This window comes from Lathamus discolor, chromosome 1, assembly GCF_037157495.1.
Source record: "Lathamus discolor isolate bLatDis1 chromosome 1, bLatDis1.hap1, whole genome shotgun sequence".
Lineage (NCBI taxonomy): Eukaryota > Metazoa > Chordata > Aves > Psittaciformes > Psittacidae > Lathamus > Lathamus discolor.
Genome location: NC_088884.1, coordinates 54,109,546 through 54,128,038, shown reverse-complemented (window position 1 = coordinate 54,128,038; position 18,493 = coordinate 54,109,546). Strand labels below are relative to the sequence as shown.

Below are 18,493 nucleotides of genomic sequence, written 5' to 3'. Positions count from 1 at the left end.
AGAAAGAACTGTAGTGATGTTAAAGGGATGACTATGGAGAGAGCATGGAATACAAAAAAGATTTCACTTAGCACTGTTAAAACTATACCAAATGAAAGTTAGAAGCTAAATTTGTGATGCCAGGTTCAGAAGCAACAAAGGAACCACCAAGCCAGCAAAGCAATGAGGAGGAGGGATTACAGTAATACACGTTACTCATTATAGAATACATTTTGCAAAAGTGCAAACCTATGTGCAACCTGCTCGAGGTTTATAGCTAATGATTTGGGAGGCTTTTAAGATGTTTTCCTGCTTCCTATAGGATGTGTCTACAGAAAAGGCTGCTGGAGGGAAAGGTGAAGCTGTGAATTTACGTTGTATGAGCTGCTCTGTGGTCATGGCCCTGTCTTCTCTCCCACCAATGGCAGGTGGGGGAAGGTTTGCTCCTCCTCCCAGCAGCTGTCCCATCTTCTCAGAGATTGCTGCTGCTTGTCCTGGGCAGCTGCTGGCAGGAGATGGTAGAATTACCGGTGGCAGTAATAAGCATTGAGATTTCAAAAGTCTGAAATTAACTTAAAAAGTGGAAAATTTAAATACTTCTAAGTTTGTGACATGACTAGTGGTGTGTGACTGTATTCGGTCCATTTCTAAGACTTGAGGGCTTGATCTGATAAAGACCTTACACATTTAATGTGAGATGTGAGCAACACCTAGGCATCTCAAGTTGAAAACTGTAGCCTTTCCTACTCTTGCTTATCCGCTGCTGTGATACAGACATCCACTGAGGCTTTCATTTTCAGTGACGAAGTTCACATTCTTAGACTTCTGCTTCTGTGCTTGCCTCAGAATGCCCCTTCTATCTTTAGAAAGGCAAACATTTTAATGTCTAAGCTCAGTTGCTGCTACTGTCATGTTAACACTGGCGGGGTTTGTCCCTTGGCTTTCCAGAGACCACAGTGGTTTGGTTGCACTATTCACAGAATACTGTCACACTTGGTTTGAGAACAGAGTTGGCGAAGAAGACCCTTACCCCTTATACAGGGACACCTACAGTGTGGAAATTGAAGTTTGCTTCCTGTTTTCCAGCGCCCTCTTAGCCATAGTACAATGTTCAGTTCTGAGGAAGAGGGAAATGAGAGAAGCATTTGTTTCCCAGCTTCTATTGGGATGTTTTAGCTGTATAAAAGGATGTGGACGTCAAAGGTGGAGCCAGTCGTGATAGCACAGCATCATTGAGAAGGGCAAACCTGAATTCCAGTCTCTGCAATACAGGCATATTTGACATTAAGCGACCACTAGACAAGGTGGGGGGGTACTGCAAGTCCTAGATTTTGTATTCTGGTGGCCAGGCCCAGATGGTGATGCCTTGACTATGGTAAATCAGGCTTTGTACAAAGAGAACCTGTGATCCTGAAGTTCTCTTTGCTTTATTGCATTATTTGATTGTGGGTGTCGAAGTAATTGTCTTTCATTCTCTCATACAGGATTGAAGTAAAAGGCTCTGGAAATTGTGCCTATCTTGAATCCAAAGGAGTCTCGGCCTCTGGCTGTTACTTAACCAGGAAGTGGGTCTGTAGTTTGAATGTTGGCTTATCACGATAAAGGTGGATGAAGCCACCACACCTGACACTTGGTGCTCTGAAATGATGTCTACACAGACTATGCCTATACTCTGGGACCTGGGAACACATCTCAGCTGCTGCCTGGAGGTGAATGGCTTTCCTGGTAGCCAGAATTCTGCACCCATGGAGGAAGCCTCTGTTGTTTAAACATAACCATTTAAAAGGCTTCAGCATCTTGATAAACCATTTCACTGCCCCATTTTTATTAGCTACCACTCATCCTGCAGGTGCCTTTTGATGTGTTATCAGTATTTCTTCCATTACCTCTTCTCTTGTAGGATCAGGAGCAACTGCTCTTTTCCTTTTTGGTGTGCAGTTGGAGGTGTTTGTTCTGCTTTTTCCTTAGCCAGCCTCTGTGTGCAGGGGTGGGTTGTGAAGTGTGGGTCTGCCTGAAATTCTGTCAGTGCCTCTCAGATACAGGGTGATGCAGAAATGAGCACTGCTGGTTTGGACAGGATCATTGCAGATTCTGCTCTCCCAGTTTGATGAGGTGCATCTTGTGTGACTCTGCATTATATTGTGTTTTGTTACTGTTATTTTACATTAATCTTGCTAAATTAGCTTGACAGTATTAACATTGTGGGATTTACGTAGCTGCACTACACCTGATGTTCTCCTTCCCACAGCAAAAAGAAAAGTCAGGATAGATAAGAGTATGCACCTGAGCATCTGCATGGATGGGAAAGGAGTTTGAGTTGAGACAGTAATAGTGAAGCTGCAGGCATTAATGTTGTAAAGTTGGCTATAGTCCTCAGTGCAAATAGGCAAAGTCATGAGTAGGGAATAAGAGAATTAACAGCAAAGGATGAATAAGAGAATTAAGAGAAAAGGATGTTCCTCCACGGCTTCCTCATGGCCTGTGCATGTCTGAGCATGAGGGTGGACAATCTATTTTCTGGAAGGACAGTAAGTGTTTTCTTCTGTGTGCATATTGTTTTCAGCAGCAACATCCCGTGCTGTTGAATTGCTATGAGCCTTAAAAGAACTGAGGCACAATCCCGCTGAACCCTGTCCACTCATGTCTAGCAGGTAACCTGGAGATTGAAAGTGCCCTTTGACCCAGAGGAAGCAAAGCAGTTGGTCTTCATGGAAGGACTACTCCTATCGGGTATCTAGAGAAGGAAAAAAGGGAAATTCACGTGTAAAGCAGGGCAAAAGAGCTTCCTTCCTCGGCAGAGTCCGGAAAATTGTTTTTCTTGTGATTTGGATGTTACGGAGAGGACTATGGGCTCTGTCGGACTTCTTGAAGGAGCCAAGTGGAGCAATTTTTGGAGTAGCCACTAGAGTGCACTGTAGTTCCAGAGAAGGGAAGCTAATTGTGTCTTCTCAGTTGCTGGGAATGTGAAACTGCACCATGTTTGACAGCTTATTTGATGTGTGTTTGTTCGTTGGGTTTTCTTGTCCTATCTGTCATTATTTTTGCCTTCACTGTGTTTTTATGCAGATTTAATTTCTGTCTACTTTTGTTCAGCATCTTGTTTATGGCTTCGTTATTTTCTGTGGCAATGTGACCTTGCTGTAATGGGACCGGGCAGTATGGTTATTGTTAACAACTGACTTTATTATGGTTATTTATATCTGAGCACTAATTTTGCTGAACTACCCTTTTTATAATTGCTTATATTCTTTATAAGCACAGTAACAGGACTCTATGGTCTGAACAGCCTAATAATCTGTGTGTTAATTTATATGTAACTAGTTGGGGAGGTGTTATTCTGCAATCTTTTTAACTTAACTAGCTCTGAAGGATATGGTATGTGCAATAGTCCTGAAAAGGTACTTACTAAATATCTTTACAGAGCCTCTGAATTACAGTGGTTTGTGTCTTAGTGTGGTGCCATTAACGGTTATTTTTTTAGCGCAGGTACCATATGGGGGAAAAGAAAATCACCAGACTAAAGCAAAAATTTTCAGGTTTTGAATATGAAAAGATCTTCAGTCATAATGTTGGCATTAACAGGAGACAAGACATTTCACCCAAAGAAGAGAGCATTTTACTTTCTAACACTTCTGACACACTTTCATGTTTCAGAATGTGTCAGACTTTTAACAAAAGCATGTAACTGAAATGCTGAAGTACTCCTGTGGAAACTGTGCTGAAATGTACGTAGAGAAACACACAAAGTACAGGAACCTTGGAGGGAAACGTGGAATTTTCCGCATTTGTTCTTGTAAAGTTTTCTAAATATTTGCATTAGGGGCATGCTAGAGGTACATTTCACAGAATCAGTGGAAATTGTAAGGAATAAGGAGTATTCGTGTACCATGTCGCGTCTTAGCCTTTCTTAATGAACTGATTTACCTGAATGTTGCCTTTAACTACAAAATAACATAACTTTTGCATTTCTTTTCCATCAGTGTCGTCTACGGGTAGAGTCCAAAAAAAGTGAAATTTTGGTTCTTAAAACAGGTTTTGGAGCAACTGTGAGCACAGTAGGTTATAATGACAGCTCTGGTGTAATCTTAAGGGGTGCAGTTAGCATCTTCTTCAGTATCCAAAGTCTGTCATGCTAAGAAATGAAGGGTCAAGAACTAATGTTCTGACTTTACTCAGAGTAGGGTTTGATGAAATACTTCAGTGGCCATTTCTTTTTTTTTTAATTGGTGGAATTACTCAAGACTTAGTGACTGTTTAAAATGTCAGTAAGAGCTTCCTAAGGCCCTTTCTTGTTAATTCAGCATGGTTCAAGAAACATCTGCCATAAAACCAGCAATCCAGTGGTTGTCTCCAGTGCATAGTGAAGGATATGCTTTAAGTACCCTGAAGTTATATTTCCTCAATTGAAATATATCTACATAAAAATACATATAGACAGATATGTATACTGTAGATAGATAGATATATCTTACTCATTTCAGGCTCTTCCCTTGCCTTTGCTTCTCTGTTTAGAATAAACAAGCCACTCCTCTTCCCCAAACACACGCTGCACTGAATTTGGGGGATTTTTCACTGGGTTTTTTTTTAACATGAGAAAACCAGTTTTTCAAATGAGTCTTTAGCTGGTGATGCTGCATTCTGGAGGGAGTAAATCTGTGTTGTTTATTCATTTGAAAAGAAGTCAGCCACCCTGAAGGTACTGTACTTTTCAGTCTGTAGCCCCAAAGTAATGAAGACCCATGGTGCTGTGCCAGTGGAACACAGCAGACTGTGTCATGTACTTGGTATCTCTTTCACTGAAGATCTCTTATGCCCTTTTAACTCTCACTTACACATGCCTACTACCTAGCATCTCTGTCCTAGCACCTCTGTTAAGCGTGGTGTTACCCATCAATGTGTGCAGATGGAGAGGTGTCAGTCTGTAGGTCTTACCATATTGCTCATTTTGTTCCATAGCTGCAGTCATTTGCATGCAAAAGCCATAGGACTTTACACCAAGAGCTCATGTGCAAGCATATGTGTTGGTTACTCATCACAAGTTGCTAGACATTAATCACATCCCTCCACAGGGACACTACACATCTAGCGCAGGTATGAGACAGTGTGCCTGGGAAACTGCAGCTGCCTTTAATTGTGTGTATCATAGCAAAAACAAGATAAATGCTTTAAATTTCAAAAGCCATGTTGGACTTGTTTCTCTCTCATTGCTCACAAAGACTCTAACTCCAGTCTGTGCAGTTATGGTAGAGTTGCACCTTGGATTTTAATGTTAGGTTTTGTTTTGTTCTGTTTCCTCCAAACACAACTAACCCCATATGGTTAAGGTAAAGAGTACATGAAATTGTAGTAAAACTCTGGAAATTTAGATTCTCCTGTTGACTGGCCCTGAAATTATTGCATAAATTCTAGGAAATGAGTAAGAATTCAGCTTCTAATTTCCTGCACATCACACAGTTCAGGTGCACAGTGCTCATCTTCACGAGTACCTCTTCTCCCTTGCCTTTTCTGAGAGGCAGCTGCTGCCAATGGCTGTCTGTGAAAAGGCTCAGCACCCCCAAAGCCAGACATGCTGATGTGCAGTCCTGTTGCATGACCTTCACACAGGCACCTGGCAGCTTCCGAGTTCCCTGTTTGCATCCAAACAAAGTCTTAGGGATCACAGAACAGCAAAATACAGATTTCTGTGGAAGTCTCTTAAAATTATTTACATCACGTTGTTTTATCAGTAAAATGGGTCTTCTGAGAAAAAGCTCTGCCTGTTGTCTGATGATTGGGGGTTGGAACTAGATGATTTTCAGGTCTTTTCCAACCCTAACTATTCTGTGATTTCTACGATTTGGCTCAAAGCACCAACAAAGTTGCATTTTTCTTACAGATCCACTTCTTTAAAGTCTGGCAGTTATCTACTTGGATTGTGTTTTTTCTTCTGTAAACAGCACAATTCTTGTCAGTCTCAATTCTATTTATAGCTTTCCTGGTGAGAGAACGAAATGAATGCAATGAGTTGTCAGCTTTAAATTCAGTACTGAATAAAAATATTGATGAGATTCTGAGTGAGGGGTTTGTGTGGCACCCAGTCTGTAACCTACTGAAGCCCAGTTCCTCAGCAGCCATGCATAGGTGGGATGAGCACCCACAGCAGAGATGACTGCAGGCTGCTGAGGGATGTATGCTCAGGAACATTAGTGTAAGAAGGATAAAGAAAGGCTCCACATGCAGCCTTAGTGATGAACTGTAATGGTAAGAGATCTGCTGCACAGATCCTAGCACCCATGCTATGTGACAGGCATCACTTTCAACAGCGGTGGTCAATATATGGTCTGTAAAGTCAGTGAGTCTGTTGATAGCAATATCAGTGGGAGAAGTGTGTGTTAATATCCCTCTACATTCATACATACATGAATTGTGACTGTGGTTGGTCTTGCAGGCAGAAAACAGATGTTTCCAAAGATGTCCAGCAGGAACCAGACAAGCTGGAACTGGCTGTGAAATAGACCCTGAATAGGTGCCTGACGCTGTAGGACTAGATCTGTGCTTTGGGAAATTAGTTTGGACTCAGAGTTGAATTTCCATGCAAAGTACTATACTTTTGCTATTGCCAAAGACAGCATACACACACAGATCATGACCTGTTTTCTTTTACTCCAGGATCTTCAACTGGACTCCATTGTTTCTTAATTTCTGGAATCTTCAAGCCAATCCAGATATATTTGGTATCTTTCTCTTTATTGTCTATGAATTCCTGTAGAACAAGCAGAAGCATGTTACCCAACAGTAGAGCATTTCTGCTGTGCCCAAGTCACTACCCTGTCTCATGCACAGCTTTTCATGTAGTCCTCACATGGAGAGCAACGTCAGGAATCCAGCTGTCGCAAAGCAGCCCATTACAATGGCCCATGTGCATGTGACCAGCCGCAGTTTTAATTCTAGTTGGTGCGCAGGTTAACTAGCTTCAAAAAACCCCTCGGTGATGCTCCTCACCCTGATGAGCCAGGTTGCAAAGCCTGGGCTTTAGGGTGAGACCTGTTCCTCAGGGAATTCTGAGTTTCTCAGAAGAGCCATTCAGCTACTTTTCTCAAAGGAAAATGAGAAAGAGGTCTGGCTGTTTGTATTCTCATTTAGTGGTTGAATCAGACCTCTCTTCCCAGAGCCAAGTAATGGAAATGGGTGGAATTTCCTCCATTTCCTCCTCATGGTCAAAAGTACTCTGGTTTCTACACTTGCATCTCTTGTGCCTCTCCTCTTTAGCTCTACTCTCTTGACACTCTCAAAACAAGCTCCTGTCTGTGGAGAGTCAGATGCTTTGCACTTGATGGGGCTCTTACTTGCCTGCATGTATACCTGACATGTGGGCTATGTTCACTTGGTAAAATGTTTGGCTAAGGCAGACACCCATTGCACAATTTTAGGGCTGCTGAAAGACTCACCATTTCAATTTCATCTTCAATAACAAGAAGCTGGGATTTCCTGGCCAGACAGTTTTTCTGGCTATCATCCCAGCTTACAGCCTCTTCGGAGAAGTAGTAACATCTGCTCCTGTGCAGTTGCCACCCGGGAGGACACAGCTCGCATGTTCCTCCTGTGAGTGGAGAAAGGGAACAGTTAGCTCACAGAGTGACTTGTTCCATTTGCCTAGTAGCATTTTATGTTTATGTGCCTGCGTGGCATGAAAGCAGCCTGTCCCCACTCCCAAGCCTATGTTCACTGGGTGTGGAGAGAGATTTGAAGGCTCCAGTGCCATTCCTCTGCTCAATCTCCCACTCCCTTGCCATGGTGCTTTGTACTTCTGCACTCCCACTGCACATCACTGGGCTCTCCACCTCCCTGGGCACCTGCCCCCGTGGAGAGCATCAGCAGGAAGTACATAAAAGGCTGACAAGACACTTTTCATCTCCCCACATGCAGTCCCTGTGAGGAGGCACTGTGTGATGTGATGTGGACTGTGTGGATTTGACACATGATGTGACCAGAAAGCACAGGTGCTTATCCAAACTGTGTCCATGGAGCTGGAGAAAGAACTGTTACAGAAGGGGAACGCTGCTGTTCCCCAAGTCTACTTCCCATTTCACACAGCATTTGGAAGGAACATCGCCCATATTCCCTTTAATGTTTACAAGCAACACAGTTACAATCAGTTCTTAGAAAAGGGTTAGTATTTGTTAGCAAATAATAGATCCACAATAGAAGGACCACAAATTCTTCCCCTTCCTGATCCTTGCAAAAGGATAGGAAATTACCTCCCACTTATTGCAAACAACTATTGTCTGGAAAGTGTTTTCCTGAACAATGGGAGGATCTACAAGATATGGCATTTCTGACAGAAGCTCCTGGCAGAAATAAATGTAAAGAAAGTACTGGAAACTATTTATACCAAAAGAGAAGCAAAACTATTGTCATAAACTGTTAATTCAGATCCTGTCATCACTTCTGTGCAGGAATGCCATGTTCCCTGGGTAGAACCAGTGAGACACCAAACACTGCAGAGTGTCAGAGAAATAAGAACAGAGGCAACAGAATTGTGCACCCAACACATCCTCTGTGCTGGGAAAGGCCTAACTTTCCTCACCCTGTCCATCTTCACACAGTTCCTCCATGAGCCATTTCAGGAGCACTACCAAGACAGTCTTCTCTGAGGAGGTGTGATGGCCAGTGCTATTTACACCAATATGGGACAAACTTTCTGATTTGCCTGCTCTGCACTTCAAAACTTGAACAAAAAAAGAGATTATGGTTAACAACAGGGTCAAGGAAATTTAGTCTTATACTGTGTGAATATGAGGATATGTGTATGTACATATACACTGGGGGGTAACACGCTCAGTTATAAGCATACTCAGTGTGTGTATACTGTGTATACTGCCATACCCTGGCAAAGGGTGTAGCTGCTGAATAATATGGACAGTATAGAAAAAGAAAATAAGTTTGTCATTACATAAAGAATACACAATATTTTGGTGAGATTTTAGGGATAGTTGGAAGGAATGTGTTTTTTGAAGTTTTTCCAAACTCTTTTCTCTTAAGAGATGAATGTCCCTCTGGAACAGTTCTTGTACAGCTGGAGCATGCTGCTATAGATTAGGATATATTACTAGTACCAGGGAAGTCTGATTAAATGAAATTATCTGAAGTCTGGTTTTTATTTCATTTGTTCAAACCTACAAAGATGCAAAATGGTCTCAAAGTAGCATTATAGATGCAAGTTTTAACTGCTAAGTCAGGAAGTGCAAATGTTTTGATTGTCATAATGATTTGAAACCTTCTACACTTTTCAGCATCACTGATGACAAGGCAGACTGCAGCAACTCCACCTCAGCTGCACTGTATATGTTAAATGACAGGTAGCAAATAGAAAGTCACATTTATTTTCCTGTATTTGTGTATAACTTGACAGCTTTCATGAAACACTAAGAGAATTTCTCTTTTGGTATGACTCTGCCTTTGAGGTTCCACCATGTATGCAATGAAGAGACAAAGGATTTACTCACATTGCTTGGCTAGGACAGCTATGACACCTAGCAGGACAAGCACAAGGGCTCCCAGGACCAGTGCCATGTAGAACCAGGCTGAGCGCCTGTGTCGCCAGCCTGGAGGGAGGAGGGAAGAAAAGCGGCTTTAGGCCTTTGCACTGTTAACGCTGCCTTTATCTATGTGAGTTTCTTACATGGAAGCAATAGAGAGATCAGTCTGCCGTTTGCAAGCATGCAGGGACATTTTACTCATTAAGAATTTGCATCCATTTTACATACATGCAAGTGAAACTGAAAGATCATTTGGTCTGATAGAGCAAGTGATTTTCAATCAATCGCTCTATTAAGAAGTCACTCTCCTTTGAGTTAATTTTCTCAGGCATTGCCTTCTGCCACCCAGCCACCCACACCTGGCAAGACCCTGCAGAGCAATTAAGGAAAAGTATCAGGGATGGTCTGTGGTACATTGCTCCTCTCTGGCTGCACTCTCTTGTGTTAGCATGCCTGAAAGCTAACTTACCTGAATTCACATAAAAGACAAAAAAACCCATACTGTCACCATAGCACAGTGAAGTACGTCTGACAAGCATCTCTCCAGCTGTTTGACGCTCATCAGCTCGTGAGAGTGAATCACTCAGAGGCAGAACCTGAGGAAATTTGGGGTCAAGGTGCTATTTCCACAAGCCGCAGAGTTGCACTTTCATAACTGCTGTTTTCCTGACCTTGCCTGCATGAGATAGATAGGCAACTCCCCCACTCCCCGGCTGCCTGAGATATGTTCTGTAATGTTCCCTTGCAGCTTTCTGGGGGCCTGACCTTGCCTGGAACATGTCCTTCAATACAGGGAGGCTGGCAGTCCATCAGCACACTAACTGCACATGGAGGGCTGGGTATTACACTACTTCCAAAGCCAAAGGTGTCCCTGTTACTGTTCCTGCAGAGAAACTTAACAGCAGGGTTCCTAAAATCTGTGGAATTTTACTTTCCTTTGCTAAATTTTCAATGTAGGGCACAAAGGCATTTTTAAAAAGTATTTAAAAAATCTCTTTCAGTATTATTTTTACAGGGAAAATGTATTATCTGAGAACCCAGGAAAAGAAAAAAAGAAACCTTATTAAGTGATAAATCAGTTCTTTATTGAGAGATTGTATGTAAAGACTCTTTGATAACAACTTTTACTGTTGGGTAATAGGAAAGATTACATCTATAGTTAGTAACCAACGACCAAACAAAATAGCACACTACCAGAAGCGGAAGTCTCTGATCTGCTGCTCCTTTTGGGTTTCGTCTTCAGGCGCAGTTCAGCATATGTGATCATGTTTCCTGTGAAGGAGTAGGGAAATGCTGACATTTGTGGTTGTACAATCTATTAACTGGAGAAACAGTAAAGAATTACACAGAAGACCTAGTCTGCATAAAAAGGGTCATGTGTTTCCATAGCTGCTAGTTCAGCTTTTTCTTTTAAGAAACGCCAGTTGAGATGATGACTGATCATTTCCTGCTGCTGCCAGGAAGTAACTAAAAGCCTCCTCCATAATCTTTGCTTGAACTACTTGTGTCCTGTATGGCTGGACCAGGAGGCAGGCAGACAGACTAAAAGATGGGTAAGACCTGGGTACTATCCATCACAAATATTCCATTGTTGCTAAGCCACCTCAGGAGATATCATAGGGACTTAACAGCCATGACCAGTTTGTGGACCAGGGAGATCCCAAAGGGAAAACTGCCACGCAGAGAAATGTTTCTGCAGCAAGGTGACTCTTGGGGGCATTCCTTACTTGTGAATGTTTATGCTGGGATATTATGTGATGCCTGTAATAGCAGAGGAAGGGATTTGATGGTTGAAGATACCCATTTCCAGGTGCACATTGCCAAAGCAACAACAACAACAACAACAAAAAGAAAACAGTATGGAGTGAGTTAGATTCTTTATGAAAACATTTAAAATTCTGTTTTATTGGGGTATTTTGTAGAGCTACTCCCTGTTTTTATGGATGGTATTTGGACCTTTGGTAGACTGATCTTGATTTCATAATTGGTGAGATTTTACCAATCTGAATCAAGAATAAGCTTCATGCTACAATCTTAGTTTGTGATCACTGGGGCTTTTAAAATGCAGCAAGCAATTTGTGTTGTATAAAATCTCACCGATCAGGGAAAAACTTGGAAGAAGAAGGTCTTACTATGTTAAATGAGGTAGTTTTTGATGTGAGAATTACTGAAGTGTGTTGAGATTTTGCAGTAAGAAAAATACTGAGAACCTGAGGCAAATAAAATTTATTCATACAGGTAAGCTGTTCTGTGCTTTAGAGAAACTGACCTAGTACACTTTGCTGCTTGCTTTATTGCAATTTATTAGTTCAATGAATTGCAGAAAATGTGTAAGTTCTATTTAACTGCATGGATAAGTAACTGCTCTCAAAAGAAATGCTTATAAAAGTTTTTCTTAGAATGTAAACATTTTTCAAGCAACAGTCAGGACTTTCAAACTTTTCAGTGCACGAGCCTTATAAATGGAGACACTTCTAAAATACGTACTTTAGAAAATCTGCTCCTGTTACTAAGTATTTTCTCTCTCAAATAAAGATCCATTCCTTTAAAGAATATCCCTCAGACTGTATGAAAAAGAAATTATTATCCACATGGACTGAATATTGAAAAAAAAAGGTAACTTCTATCATGGTGTGTATTGGCACATGGCCATGCGAATGTCAAGTCCTCAGAAGGAGCATTTTTAAAATACCACATAAACTTAATTTTACCGGATGCTTATGCTCCCTTACCTAGTTTAGTAACAAGTAGCCCTGGTATTGGGTGGAGATCTCTGTCACTTACTTATACTGAAATTTCACTTTATTTCTATATGCAAATTTTCAAGTGCAGAAAGACATCTCTATTTACTGGAAAGTTCTTTGTGGTGAATGTGCAGATAGGGAGTGCTTCTGGCACGTCAGTCACTCAGAAGTGTCAGGCTTTACAGACACCAGGCTCTTGGGTTTCACTGGACAGCAGGTTGAGCGTGAGCCTACAATGCACCCTCATCATTACAGATCGTGCAAGCCACCAGCCAGGCTGAGTTGAGAGACCTCTGGCTTGCAAAGGAGGGGAAGTCCTGTGCTGCTCCACTTGCTCCTGCCACAGCCACACCTGGAACATTGTGTCCAGATGTGGTCCACTCCATTCACGGGGGACCTGGGGGAAGCTGCAGAGGGTCCAGCAGAGAGCAGGCCTGGTCAAGGCCTGGATGAGCTGAGGAGGGTAGGAAGGGGAACAAGAAGCTAAGGGGAGAACTAATAGCAGCCTACAACTATTCCTGGGCTAGTTTGAGAATGGAGTTGAACTCTTCGTTTGTTTTTCTGCTAGAGGAAAGGTCTTATAGGTAATCATTTATGAATCATAAGTAACTCTCAAATTATATTTGAGTAAACTAGGACCTTGAGTCTTTCATTAGAAGATGGATTTCCAGGCTGTAATTATCTTTCTTTGCATTTTTGTAACACTTTCCTACTTTTGAACGTCTGCTTTGAAGTACTTGCTAGCCCACCAAAGCATGTTCACAGACAGTACCACATACGAACTCCTCAACCTGCTCTAGTAGAGCATCCAAAAATCACCTTGTCCTTGTAATTCAGAGCACCTGACTCACAGCCGAAGTCCAACTGGTTGTGCAACAATCTGATATGGATCTTCCCATTGGAACAGGATCACAACAAATCCATTTTAACCCCTTTTCTGCATGCAGCCTCCCAAACTTGGAGCTGCAGACATTTTTTATTGCTACATTGTGTTAAACATCACTTAACACAGTTTTCCCACTCTATAGATTTCAGTGAGTGAGCTTTCCTTGGCATTATATTGCGAACCTATGCATGTTTTGCAATTATGCCACCAGTGATTTTTATATCTTCTTCTGTATCCTCACAAAACTTGATGATCTTAAAGGTCTTTTCCAACCTAGTTGATTCTATGATTCCACGAAAATATATTGAATAGATTTTGAGATAAGAACAGTATTTGAGAGAACTCCAAGAAACTCTGTAACTAACTTGACCAAACCAAATCCCTTTCACATGGATAAGGAAAAACAGAAAATATGATCTATAAAGAGACTTTTATTCTCAAATCCAAGTTTTACGTATTTAAAACACCTACTCAACTACTAGAAACCTTGGCAGAAATTCAGGTTCCCTCATGTTTACCTTTCATGTGTACCAGATCTTGACAGAAGCTTTATGTTAGCAAGGTAAATTACCTATGCTCCCCACTCATAGTTTTTGGTATCTACTCCAGTATGTAATTTACAGCCTAACAGTCTGAAACTTGCACAAAATGCAGCCAGGAGGAGGTGGGCATGTTCTACTTTCCGACAGCCTCATGATTTAAAGTCTTGCCTAAAGTCTGGGAATCTGCTACTCAGAGCATTCATCTGCTGAATTTGCAGTGATGATTAAATCCAGCCCTCCCTCCTCCATGGTGACAGTTTTACACCTATGCAGGGCTTTCCCTCATGCTCATCTTGAAGCAGCTTCTTTGTTTTTTGCAAGAAAGGCAGACATCCCTGGCCAAGAGCAACACTGGCAAAAAATCTGGCAAAGGGAGGGATGTGGGTACAAGCCATTCTCCAGCAGGCATTTCAATGCGTCACAGAGACAGTGCCAAAGGGAGAGCTTGCGATGCTTGCCACAGCTCCCACCTTGGAGCTGAGAATCCTCACTTCGAGAATCAGATTCAAATTCCTGCTCCAAAGGAGGAAGCATTGAAACCTCTTCATGAACAGTGGGACATGCTGTAAGTGTGTTTGGCATGTGGATGCTGTCCTGTCTGAAGCAGCTTTGAGCCCAGTCAATGTAGGAGAGAGCTCCTTCTACCTTGTAGGGAAGTATCTAACTCCCAGAAATGGTTGACCAAGCAGCACCTTCTGTCATTGCTCTATCCTATTATGCAGCCACTTTGGGCAGTTCATTGCTCACCATGCTAGGATCCCAGACTCTCCTCCATTAGCTGTAAAGAACTGTAAGGAATCTCAGGGAGTCATTACTATGCAGTGGGGAATCTTAACACTAACCACTATTGTACTTACACTGAGCTTGTCTGTTTTATGAATATTGCTCAACATGTCCATCACATTTCAGGATTGTTTCCTGAATTTCATACCAAGTATTTAAAAATTACAGAACTTATTCTGTAGAAAAAAATCCATTTTCTCCCTTTCTTCCTGAAAGTTACTCTTTTCTTTTACAAGAATTTCTTGTAATAAATGAACACTCACCACCTGGATGACTATGTGTGAATTTCAGTCAAAGTTTTAAAACATCAAGGAACTGGAATTGTTCATTTGCGTTTTTAAAGCATGATAATATGGTTCAAGTTCTTGTCTGTTTTAATAGTGATAAAAGTCATGTTAATATATGTTAATGATGAAGACAGAGAAAGAATTGTCATCAGGGAGGTATTTCTAGCATGTTCTACGCTTATATGAAGTCCAATATTGCTTAATACTATTTGGTGATTTTTCCATTTGTGTCAAAGTAGAAAAATAATTGCTAATAAAATCCAAAATAACAGGCAGGTTAGCAAACAATAAAGAAAAAGCCAGCCATAATGATAGCCCTGTAAGTTCAAGCCCCATCAAACAAACCATGTTTTAGTATAAGGAGACAAAGGTGGGGAGAGAGAAAGGGCAAGGAGACACCAGGCATTATAAACAGTGGAGGAAGGATTAAGATATTTTTGTCTCTGTGTAACTGACACAGCGTAACTGAGACTTGTGGAAATACTAGGTGCATCTCTAGTGCCCATATTTTGGTAGGAGATGGAAACACTGGAGAATGACCAGAAAAAAACTTGAGAAAGCTAGAATGAAAGACTTGAAAGCAAAAGGACACTGAGAAATTAATTACTGTGGCCAGTAACTTCATGTGAGAATATACCGCCAAAAGCTATCTGACAAAGTCTTAACAAGAACTATCTAGATGTTAATGAGAACTTGAATTGGAAATTAAAGCCTAGCCTATTTAAATTGAAGCTTTTCCTTCAGGCAGCATGATCAAGGGACATACTTCGATGTCTTCAAATCAAGATTTGATGTCTTCTTAGAAACTGGGTAAAATTCTAGGCAAACCCTCCATGGTTTGTGTTGTACAGGTTACGGGAGTACAAACAACATCCATGGGTGCATAAACATACAGTCTAAGGTAGTAGTTTATGTTAGGTATATAATTAAGTGACCTTTTATTTTTTAGATACACGTCTTGTAAAAATATAATTTCCCCCCTCTCCCCCCATCATTTTGATTGGGGTAAGAATCATACGGAATCATATTCTATGGCAGAATCATAGAATCATAGAATAGTTAGGGTTGGAAAGGACCTTAAGATCATTTAGTTCCAACCCCCTGCCATGGGCAGGGACACCTTGCACTAAAAAGTACATGCATTCAGAAAACCATCATCACTATTAATCTACATTGTAAGTAGAACATCTTCTAAAAATGCTCATCACACAATATTGTTTCTTTAGCTAATTAAATGCTCATAGTGAGAAGCTGTTATTCATATTAGCTGTGATCCAGAATTTTGACAAAATGCTTTCATGAATGAATTTCTTTTTTCCAAGTAGTGGAAATCTTAGCTCTTAAAAAAACAAAGTAGTTTTTTAAATCATCTCTTTTCCCTGAATATTGACTTAATCCTTTGTAGTTTTTTACAAATATATGAAGTGATCGCAGATTGATAATGTGGTTTTAGGAAAATCGCTACTGGAAAATTAAAGAGGAAGAACAGGAGGGTTTTAGGAATCATTCAGTACTTCCTTCAGTGATACTGACTGCACTTTCAACTGCCACTAGCTTTCTGATTTACTAGATAATGTTCTACTCCTTTTCCAAGAAGACATAATAAAATGCATAGATCTGATTAAAAACAAAAACAACAAGGAGAGAGATTATGCTCGTTATTCAAAAATATCCAGTTTTTGTTTTGCATACTGTTACTTAAAATAATGGCCAGAACCAAGACACTATTCCGTAGTGATAGTGACTGAGGAGTAGCTTTGCCAATTGGTATCTCATGAGTATCTCTTCCACTACTTGTGAATTTTCACCCTTTTGCATGCAGCATTTTATAGCATTCTTCTAATATTATCCGGAGATAATTTTAAAAATTACAAAGAGAGAAAGAGAGAGCACTCAAGAGAAGACAGTGTGTGCACAAGAGCTGATTAGGTATTTTACCTGGAACTGATGTTTGAGAAGGAACGTGTGGTCTTTCCCTCGGTAGCATTGCCACGTCTGCATATGTGATATCACCTGCCATTGATGAGTAAGTCCCTCTGTCTTATGGAAAGAGCTGGTTTAATATAGTAGGTTGCATCCTGTATTAGCTTTGCCTGCCTCCAGAAGTATACAGACACTGTGCTATGGCTCTGAGGAAGGCTGAGAAACAGATAAAAGGAAGGAAGTTACATCTTTCAACACACTTTCAAAGTGTATTGACACCATTCTGTCTCTTGTGTGATTTCTTGCCCTTCAGAATACAGGAGAAAATGAAGATTAAAACCCAATCTTTGTATTAATATAAAAAAAACTTTTGGCCAAAGCAGAGCCAAGTTTCTAAGGAATATCCAAACCCAGACTTACACAGGTACAAAAGCTTTGCTGGTTCTCACGAGAACAGCTGAAGCAGTACAATCTGTGTTGTGGATATATTACACTGTGGATGTGTGCATGATCTTACATAGCCTATTCACCTAAAAGGAAGATAAACAAGATATGTATCAGTACAAGATGTTTTGGGGCAAACGTAACTGCAACCACGGTTAAAGCTTTAAAGCTACAAAAATGTAACTCAAATTCATACCTGCTCTATTCAACAAGTGCTATAATGGTTTAACAACTGAATTTGGATTATATTAATGATGCATAAAATTTAAAATCAAATTAAAACTAATTTTGTTTCAATTCTTCAGTGTAAGAGTAGTTACGACCAGACTAGAGCCACTCTTCCTAACTTGCTTGAGCTATCCCCTGCTTGACTCAGAAACATTACAGGCAGAAAGCCTGAGTTGCCTTTAACTCCTTGATCATGATCCATGTGTTTGCTGCAGGTTATTTTCATGGCAGTGGTTTTGTCTTCTATTTTGGAGGAAAAAATAAGCAAACAAAAAAAAAAAACAGCAAAAAAGCCCCGCAGGTTTGAATTAAAACTTAAAGCCCTTCTAAAACCTAAAACTGCATTTCAGAACACACAGACATGGAGCCCTGTGCATGCACAGTCCAGATTTTCCCTGCTAAGAGCTACATTATTGGTTTTGTGCTTTATTCCCACCTAGAAAATTCCTTTAGATTTCAACGCAGATGGGCTCTACAAACCTACATGGGTCAACTGAAAATAATGTTTGTTCTGTGATATGGTCTACTCACATTTTCTGTTACATACAATGGTCCTTCAACGCTCTAGATTCGAACAAAAACAATGTTTGGTTTTGTGATCTGTTACTGATCTTTTCCCTCCTACTTTCAGCATTGGTAACAGTGTTAAATGCAGAAACAAAAGGTTTAAGAGGAAAAAAAAAATGAGCCTTTGACAATCATGGAACAGATTACTCAGAAGTGCCACTCAGGTACAATTTATATGCAACGTACCTAAATTTTTGTTCTTTTACCATCAGCCACAAAGTGATCAGTATGCAGATGTGGATACTGTTAACTGGATACTGATAAGGTTTGTTTCATGGCAACCTACACACCAGCCGTGTCACTGGTCCTAACATGAAACGGAGCTTTTGTCTTCTGATTGAATCAGTTTCCATTGCTTCCCCCTGAACTTCTCACCATCCTTTACAGCAGGATATTTAGGCTCTGAAATGGAAAAACAAACAAACACACACACACACAAAACAAACAAAACCAAAAAATACCCCCAAAACAGCCAACCCCAAAACAAAACCCACTTTCCTTTTTAATTTTTCTTGGTTTTTTTTTTTTTGTTTGTTTTTTTAATTTTAGTCCAAAAGCTAGATGGCTGAACAGGTTGCTTGAACTCTCATTC

At 40.7% G+C, this 18,493-nt stretch overlaps 2 protein-coding genes across 7 annotated transcripts in view; one reads left to right on the top strand and one right to left on the bottom strand.

The window, feature by feature from the left end:
• The window catches only part of LOC136010492 (C-type lectin domain family 2 member B-like), a 40,792-nt gene that overhangs the window by 3,903 nt on the left and 18,396 nt on the right, over window positions 1-18,493 (top strand). For 4 of the 6 annotated variants that reach the window (XM_065671830.1, XM_065671794.1, XM_065671821.1 and 1 more), the window contains exon 5: window positions 1,464-1,583. In XM_065671830.1, coding sequence (XP_065527902.1) covers window positions 1,464-1,581 — 118 coding nt within the window. In that variant the 3' untranslated portion in view covers window positions 1,582-1,583. Of the gene's footprint in view, window positions 1-1,463; window positions 9,107-18,493 lie in introns of those variants that run through there. The other 2 variants (XM_065671811.1, XM_065671786.1) reach the window with 2 other exon arrangements.
• LOC136010488 (killer cell lectin-like receptor subfamily F member 1) lies at window positions 5,213-17,134 on the bottom strand. The gene is made up of 8 exons (XM_065671784.1): window positions 17,083-17,134; window positions 16,678-16,878; window positions 10,692-10,769; window positions 9,465-9,563; window positions 8,546-8,686; window positions 7,407-7,558; window positions 6,609-6,721; window positions 5,213-5,953 (listed from the first exon to the last, which is right to left on the bottom strand). The coding sequence occupies exons 2-8, from the start codon at window positions 16,757-16,759 to the stop codon at window positions 5,821-5,823; spliced, it is 798 nt and encodes a 265-aa protein (XP_065527856.1). The 5' UTR covers window positions 16,760-16,878; window positions 17,083-17,134; the 3' UTR covers window positions 5,213-5,820.

What these genes read in the sequence shown, in the direction of transcription:
- LOC136010488 (XM_065671784.1), bottom strand. Translation starts at nt 16,759, where the DNA reads ATGGCAGGTGATATCACATATGCAGACGTGGCAATGCTACCGAGGGAA. An exon ending in TTCTCAAACATCAGTTCCAG is followed by an intron (nt 10,770 to 16,677) that starts GTAAAATACCTA and finishes ACTCCTTCACAG; the next exon opens with GAAACATGATCACATATGCT. An exon ending in AGCTGTCCTAGCCAAGCAAT is followed by an intron (nt 8,687 to 9,464) that starts GTGAGTAAATCC and finishes TTTTTGTTCAAG; the next exon opens with TTTTGAAGTGCAGAGCAGGC.